The sequence below is a fragment of the Calonectris borealis genome, chromosome 13 (assembly GCF_964195595.1).
Source record: "Calonectris borealis chromosome 13, bCalBor7.hap1.2, whole genome shotgun sequence".
Lineage (NCBI taxonomy): Eukaryota > Metazoa > Chordata > Aves > Procellariiformes > Procellariidae > Calonectris > Calonectris borealis.
In genome coordinates this window covers 12,113,557-12,121,646 of record NC_134324.1, presented here as the reverse complement: position 1 = coordinate 12,121,646, position 8,090 = coordinate 12,113,557, and the positions used below count along the sequence as shown (strand labels likewise).

The 8,090-nt window shown below is 61.9% G+C and overlaps 1 protein-coding gene across 2 annotated transcripts in view; it reads left to right on the top strand.

The window, feature by feature from the left end:
• LOC142087719 (thymosin beta-15A homolog) overlaps window positions 1-2,310 on the top strand; it is a 463,475-nt gene extending 461,165 nt beyond the window's left edge. The window contains exons 2-4 of one of the 2 annotated variants that reach the window (XM_075162254.1): window positions 799-823; window positions 1,231-1,335; window positions 1,818-2,310. In XM_075162254.1, coding sequence (XP_075018355.1) covers window positions 1,236-1,335; window positions 1,818-1,855 — 138 coding nt within the window. In that variant the 5' untranslated portion in view covers window positions 799-823; window positions 1,231-1,235 and the 3' untranslated portion in view covers window positions 1,856-2,310. The remainder of the gene's footprint in view (window positions 1-798; window positions 824-1,230; window positions 1,336-1,817) is intronic. The other variant, XM_075162256.1, reaches the window with a different exon arrangement.
• The last annotated feature ends 5,780 nt before the right edge of the window (window positions 2,311-8,090 follow it).

The window sequence follows — 8,090 nt, the reverse complement described above, 5'->3', positions numbered from 1 at the left end:
AGCCATGGCTGGAGCCAGCGCGGCCACAGGTTGAGGGTGGTGGAGAAGCATCTCCTGCTTCTGGGGAGGGTTTGGGGCTGGGCTGGTGGCCCATGGGGACCACTGTGCTGCCCCTCAGAGCTGGCACCCAGGTGTGGGGAGCAGGGGCAGCAGCAGGGCTGGGTGTGATGCTGGGGAGGTGCAGAGGGTGAAGCGGGGTGCCTGTGTGCTTCTGCAGTGAGTGTGCCTGGGTGCGCACGTGCCGTGTGTGTGCACGGGAGTGCGTGCATGCCGAGTGTGCAGGCACGGGTGTGTATTTGTGAGTACGCAGGGTGGCTGTGGGTGCGCACAGGGCTGCGTGCGGGCATGTGTACGCAAAGGGTGCCTGTGCACACAGCGGGCACGTGCGGGCTGGCTGTGTGCAGGCTGTGCGCGCGCAGGGCGCGCGTGCAGGGCTGGGTGCGAATGTGTGCGTGCGCGGGGGCAGTGGGAGCCGTGTCCGTGCCTTCCCATAACGGGTAACGCACCCCCCCGCACCCCCGAGCGTGCCCCGCGCCCCTGCGTTCCCCCCATCCCCGCGGGCGCGCGGCCCCGCGCAGCGGCGCGCCCCCGCCCCTCCCCCCGCCGCGGGGTACCTCGGGAGCGGTAGTTCTCCCGGGGGCCGCGCGGCCGCGGCAGCCAGCGGGCGGACTACACTTCCCAGCAGGCTCAGCGGGCGGCGGGCAGCCAATGGGGCGCGCGGGCTGGGCGGCGGCCGGGGTATATAAGGCACCGCCCCACACCGCGCGCTCCAGCCTCACCTGGACGCGCAGCGGAGCGGCGGGAGGGCGCAGCAGAGCAGCAGGTACGGCGCCAGCTCTCTCGCCGCGGGGCTGCCTGCGCCGGCGGGTGCAGGCTGTGCCGGTGCGGGGGCTGCGCGCAGGGCTGGTGCAAGGAGGGGCGCCCCTGGGCGGGTGCTCCGGGCGCGGGGGGTCCCGGCGGGGACGGGCTGCGTGCTGCGGGGAGCGCGGCTGGCGAGGGCGGGGAGGTCTCCCCTAGTGGGTGCGGGCACCGTGGGGGCGCCCCAGGGGCCGCCCAGCCGGTGCGGGGCTGCCCGGAGCCGGGGAGCGGCGCGGTGCCCGGGGCGGTGGTGCGCCCCGCCCTGCGCTATTGTCCGCGGCGGAGGCCGGGCGGGGGGGCCGGGGCGGGCCGCCTTTGTCTGCCGATCCCCATCCTCGGGGGCCTCGGCTGACCTGGGGGGGCGTCTCGCAGGCAAAATGTGCGACAAGCCAGACCTCTCGGAGGTGGAGAAATTCGACAAGAAGAAGCTGAAGAAAACCAACACGGAGGAGAAGAACACGCTGCCCTCCAAGGAGAGTGAGTACAGCACCGGGCGCGGGGGGCGGCGGGGCAGGGTGGGGCCCCGGTGCTTGGCGGTGCGGGAGGCACGCGTTGGCCACGGCCGGTGGAGTCCGTGGTGCTGTCTCGGGTGTCCTCGGGTGGTGATCTCACCGCCGAGGCATCCGGTGGAGAGAGGCAGTTTGGGGCAGTTAGGCTCAGACCCAGAGAAGACCACTGACCGAGAGGTGAGGGGTCAGGGTACGGCCCTCTGGGAGCGTGCGGAGAGCTGTGGTATCAGGGCATGACTTCCCTGAGGAGAGCTGAAGGCAGGTGCCCAACTTGCTGTCACCTGTGTGTGTGTGTGTCTCATCACCCTCCGACTTGAAGGGTTTGTCTACCCCACTTGGGGTCAAACCATAAAATGGCACCACGGCCTGAGTGATTGCTCTGCAACCTTCTCCAGTGGGTATTGCCACAAAAAAAGCGCCAGAGACTAATAGACCTCTCTTCTCTTGCAGCTATTGAGCAGGAGAAGGAATGTGTGAAGTCTTCCTAGAGTGAGATGGCCTGGCAGGAAGAGCTACCACTTGATTTTTTTGCTTTGAATTAAATCATGTGTTTTTTTTAAATTTACATTATGTACATGTATAGAAAACAGCTGCATCGCCTAACCCACTGTCCCACTGCTGGCAGCTTTGGCGGGTGGGGGGAGCAAAGCATGGCCCTCTCAGTCCATCAATAGCCTGACCCAACCCCATCTCTGCTGGTCAGCTGACTCCCGTTGACAGTGCTGATCTTGCTCTAATGCGGTGGCGAGATGAGCAAGGGCTGTGGAGGCTCCTGGGGACGGACCCCTTCTGCCTGGGGGAGTGGGGATCCTTTCTGGTCTGGCCTGTGGCCTGTCTCGCATACTCTTCACTGACGGTGTTCTGTAGCCTCACTCACAGTTTTTTGTCTTCCTTGGGGAAAAATGAGAAGTTTATTATAAAATAAAAAAAATGTAATGACCTACCTATGGCTTGTGGCTTCTTCCCTGGCAAAGGTTCAGGCTGCAGCCTGGCTAGCTCTGGGGGGTGGGAAGGTCTCTGCCTGGTGCAGCAGCGCTGGCGGTTTGGTGTTGCTTAAAGGGCTATATGGGATGGTTCCCTGCAGGGCGAGTCCAGCTAGGTGTTTGTGTAGGGCTCAGTTCCTGCTGGCCTAGGGGAGACCAGAGCTGGGAGCATTGCTGGTGTGGTGCTGGGGCTGGGGGTTCCACCCGCAGGGGCCACTGTGTTCTACCAGCAATCCTACCACCATAGCGGTTTCTTGGTGCATCTTCAAGTAGAGGATAACCTGGGCCTTCCTGCCTGCCTGCTGAGCCTCCTGCTTCAAAGAGGTTGGTGTCCCCTGCCTAAAACATCACTTGTGGAGCTGGGCTGACTCCTCACCTGCACGGCTGGAGGTGTCTGTGCTGGCAGCGTGGGTGCTGGCCTGGGTCCCACTGGTGCTGTGGCCAGGCTGGCTCTGTCCACCTGGTTCTCAGAGCAGAGCTCTCCCCTTGCTGCCTGGCACAGCCCTCCTCTTCACTACCACCCCTGCCCTTGGTTGAGGGAGGTTTTTGCAGCCTTGTAAGGATGGATTAATGCAGTAGACCCGTTGGGTACCCTCTAGGCTGATACCAGCCCTGCCTTGCAGGAGTGGAGATTCCTGTGTCCTGCAGTCAGCCTCCAGCACAGTGTGGGTGAGGGGCAGCTGGGATCTGATAGTGCCTCCAGGTCTATGCTGAGGCTTCCTGGGTGCTGCCAGGATTTCCTCACCTCCACCTGGCCTGCAGGGTCACTGAACGGGCTGCTGATGGAGGAGGTGGAGGCAGACTTGCCAACTAACAGTTTTGGCCGGTGTCCCTAGTGAGCCTGGTCAGCTGGAGACAAACATGGGGCTGTTGTGCCTGTCTGGACATGGTGCCTCTCTGCCTAGTACCTCCACCCACACTGCCTGCCAAGGGCTGCAAATAACACTGCTTGTGTGGTTGCAACTGCCTTCACCCCTCAGAAAGCAGAATCTAAAGAGCTGAAGGTAAGAGGTTGGTGTTTGTGTGCTGTCAGGGCAGCGTGCGGGGTTTCCTGTGGGGTGAGGGCAGTGGGGAGCGATGCTGGGGCTGCTGCTACACTGGGCTGAGCACTGGGAAGCTCAGTACGTGCCAGGGTGGCTGTGCCCCCTCAGCACCCTGATGTCCCCAGGGCAGCACCCTATCCTGGATGCGGGAATCCTTTTCCCAGTGCCAACTACTGGGGCAGGCTGTCAAGGTGGCAGCAGCCACTCATCACCCCAGCAGGGCTTGTCCCTTCTTGGGGGTGGTTTCTCTCACTGGGCAGGGCAGGCTCAGCCTGGTGGGGAGGGGGCAGGGGGCCTCTTCAGACCCTTCTGTGAAAACAGAAGATAGAAAAGGTCACGTCAGCAAGAGCTGGCTCGGGAGCACCAGGCAGGACTTGCAGACCACTAAAGGTTAAGCACCTTCTCGCTGCTTCAGCATTTCCCCCTCCTGCTGAGAGGATTTGCAATCCCTTGGCCACTTGATGCGCCCAGGCTGGGAGTTGGGTCAAACCCAGAGGTAAAGCTAGCCTGAGCCCTTTCCCCATCCCCAAAAGCCAGAGCATAAGCTGAACCAAGTGAAGCTTTTGGGATGGAAACGCAAAGTGGCAGAGCTGATCCCCTCTCCTCAGCGGGGCTTTTGGGGATAGGGAGGTCTCGGCTGCTTGCAGCACCCTGGCTGCTCCTGACACTGCCCCAGTGCCTCTCTCTCCTGCACGCTCTTAGTCATGCTGCAATGGGCCACTCTGCGGGCATGGCAAACCACTGGTCAACTTATTTCTCCCCAAGTCACTCCGACCTCTGCAAGGTTACGGCAGGAGCATCCCATCCCCAGCACCGCCATGCTCACAAAAACCTCCTCCTCGGCCTGTGTTGCACACACGGGCAGCAGAGACTTTGCCCAGGGGTGCCGGGCACCCCAGATGCCTGCCGACTGTGCACCCCCTTCCTATGGGGCCAACCAGTTCACCAGCGGGGACAAGGGCTGCAGCTCTCCAGCGGTTGCCCCAAATGGCAGGGTTGCTGGTGCCAGGAGCTGGCGATGCTCCAGCATTTGCCCTGAGCCTGGGCAACCGGGCCATGGGACCACCTTGCTGCATCCTGGGGAGCTATGGGGTGAGGACAGGGGTGCCAATGCACTCGGGTTTGGGTTGCTTTCTCACTGTGGCCACCCTGGGGATGCAGCGATGCAGGTTTAGACATGGGGTTAAGTGCCGGCACAGCCGGGTCTGTGCCCCAAGGAAGCCACTCCAGGGGCTGGCAGCCCCAGCCCAGCCCCGGGGACACCCGTTGGAGCTGGGGTCAGCTCCCAGGCCCCAGCAAACCTATCTCAGTGGGTCGTATGGCTGATGCAGCTGTGTCCTCCCAAAATGAGGGCAGTCTAGGCACTTCTCCCACCCACATCCCTGCCAGAATGGTGCACGGGGAAGTACCAGACACATTGCCCAAACCCTGTATCCTCAGACCTGAGGATAAAGAGAAAGCCCTTTTGCAACCCAGTGCCCAAAATGTCCCTGCTGCCAGCAGAGGATTAGCCAGTAAGGGGAGAACCATTACAGAGAAGCACTTTATATCAACACTTTTCCTCCCTCCCTGCCCTGGACTTTCCCTTTTTCACCCCGGCATGCCTGGGCACGTGGCTGCCGGTGACGTGGGAGGCCAGGATGCCTGCCAGGCATCCCCTAGAAACATGGTGGCTTTGGCAGCATGGGCTGCCCCAGCAGCCACCCATGCACAGAGGATGCCATCCTGGGAGCTGGGCCTTCCTGGCAGGACTCGATGCTGCCTTCCCTTGCCAGGCACCAGGTAAGTTATATGTGTTAGCTCCTCCTGGCAATATCCATGCCTCTCCCTGGCCAGGGCCCATCCCGCTGCTCCCGGGGCGGTTTCTTCCCATCGCTCGATCTGGTGGTGAGCTGTGGCCAGTGCTGCAGAGGAGGGAGGAGGAGGCTGAGTCACCGGCAGGAGGAATTTGGGCAAATACCTGGTGATCAGCAGCACAGGTGAATTCAGATCAGGGCTTGCGGCTGGGATGGGCGTCTGCCCCCGCCGCTGCTCCATCCCCTCTGACTCAGCCGGGAGAGGATTTGGCCCCATATATGCTTGTGTGGAGGATCATAATCCCATCTCTTGAAGTAGGTGTCTGAGTCAGCCTGTGCATGGCCCCGCACCGGGCACCCAAGTGTGGTGCACACTTGGTGCACCACAGCCAGGTGCACCTCCTCCTGGCTGTGCACCCACCCTGCCAGGCTGCAGCACCCTCTGCAGCATCCCATAGCACCATGCTGGTTTGCAGCACAGATCGCCCAGTGCAAGGGAAGCTTTTGCATGCCAGCAGCCATGGTTTTCCCTTGGCTGTTCTCCATCTGGCAGCCCCCGGACCTGTGGCAGAAAGTGGTGAGAGCTAAGAGGTGGCAGTGACCAGGGCCTGGGGCAGCTCCCAGGTTTGGACAGCAGGAAATCGCCAGCCCCAGCCCCCACCGCGGTCGGTCCAAGCAAACACCCCCTTGCAAGGTGTGGGTTTATCACCAGAGCAAACAGGATAAGGCGAAGCTAGACCGCATGGCCAGGCAGATGCTGCAGCTCCCCCACATGCAGGTCCTCCCCCCCAGCACTCCCCACATCCCTGGGGAAAACATGTCACTGCCTCTGTGTCGCTCAGGTCAGCCTTTCCCTGCCAGATCTGCCCCGGGCCGGGTGGACACGCTGCAAGCACAGAGCTCAAACCCCGCGGTGGCAGTGGTGGAGAGGGGAGGTGAGGGGGCAGCAAGCACGAGCTGCCAGCAAAAACCTCTGCTGGGAGTTGTTAGGGAGGATAGGTGCATGTGTGCACAGGGGTAGTTATATGTTTGGCTGTAAAAGGGGAAAGCAGAAGAGGCTGAACAGTAACAGGGAAATGAAAGTGTTGTGCAAGCTGGCGACCATGGTCCTTTGGGAATGGAGCTGATGGGGAGGCTACCACAGGGTGGGAGAGTGTGGGCAATGTGGCACTGTAGGTCAGACCATCCCCTGGGGACACTCAGTGACACAGGGGGAGGATTAACAGACAAGCTGTCCCCATCCTGCAGCGGGGAGCAGTGCCGTGCTGGAAAGCCCCCGTGGCCATGGGGCATGAAAGCCACCGTCCCTGACCAGTGGGTGCAAAGGCACCAGCACAGCAAGCCAAGTGCCTCCGGACACCCGCACGGGTAAACTCGCCTGCGGCTGTGCGGGCAGAGCCAGGCTGCCACACTCGGTACACCCCGACAACTTCCCCAGCAGCAGAGAAGTTATTGCTGCTCTCGAAATAATGCCCGGGAGGTCAGGTTTACCAGCAGGAGCTTACTCATCCCCTGCCAGCGAGGGCTCAGCCCGAGTAATGTTGAACCAGGAACGCTCAGAGCTTCCTGCCCTCTCCTCCAGAGCCCCAGCGAGGACTGGGCTCCTGCCAGCACTCAGGTCTAAATAAAGCTGGGGAGTTATGCACTGAGCCACCCCACCACCCGCCACACTCCCTGCATTTGCTTGGGTTATTGCTGGCGCGGGGCGCAGGTGGGAGCAGCTTTGCCGCATGCCTTCGCCAAGCGGCATGCATGTTGCTGGTGCCTGGAGGTGCCGAGCCCTTCGGTGGCTTGCAGCCTGCTCCTGAGAGCGGCCAGAATTAATTGCTCGTTTCTGGCCCCTCCAGTTGCATTCTGCAGATTCCCACAGGCCTGTGGGGCTGTGCTGGGAGCTGCAGGAGCACGTGCTCCCACGGGGGACGCGGCTCCGGTGTCGTGCAGCAGTGCCTGCACTTGTGCCCAAGCCGGGGCAGCTGATGGTGGAGAGGAGCGCTTTATTTTAGGAAGCAGCTGGCTCACACAGGAGACATTGTTTATCGTTTTTCTTCTCCCTGGTGCTTTATTACAAAGGATTATGGCATGAAAAGCCGTTTTGTTCCCCTGCTCCCAATGCATAGCCCCCACTCTGTGATTTATTCCTCTCCGCAGGCAGCAGCTGGGGTATGGCACCCTGGGGAGCTGGGGGAAGACAAGGTGGGGGCTCAAACCCATGGCAGTGATGGCAGCAGGGGTGCATTGAGTGTGCAAGCTGCAGCACGGCCGGCTGGGGTTCGCCAGGGGTGCCCGAGACTGCTATCGACTGCGTGAGCACCTGCGTTATGTGAGGAAACCTCGAGGGGTGGAAAAACAAGATCAAAGCCTTTCCATGGTGGGTGTCACCTGTGAGGAGATGTCGCCTCACTTTGTCTGGACGAGACAGAGGTCCATGTCCTCTCTCCAGGGACACTGCTGTCCCCAAGCTCGGGTGCCCCACTGCCGGTGCTGGTGGCACCATGTGGTGTCACAAGTCCAAACCTGCCTGGATGAGCCTGTGGGGAACGTCCTGCTGCCCACAGGGGACCAGGGCCGGGCTGGGTGCAGAGAGCATGGTGCAGGGTACAAGCTGGGCACAGAGGGTGCGGTGCAGGATGCGAGCTGGGGGTCAGCATGGGAATACGGCCCTTTGCTGCTTCCCCCAAAATCACCTGCGAACAGGGTGGAGACACCTCCAATGCAGCGGCAGGAGCAGCTTCCCTCCGGCCCTCTGCCCAGGCACTTTCCTTGCCAAGAGGCAGCCGGGACACCATGTGCCCCTCTGTCCCCCTCCTCTGTCCCTCCTGTCACAAAGCCCACTCTGCCACCATGCGTCTTTGCTGTGAGTCCCTGAGCAGAGCCCGCTGCAGCCAGGGCCAAGCTCCCCCC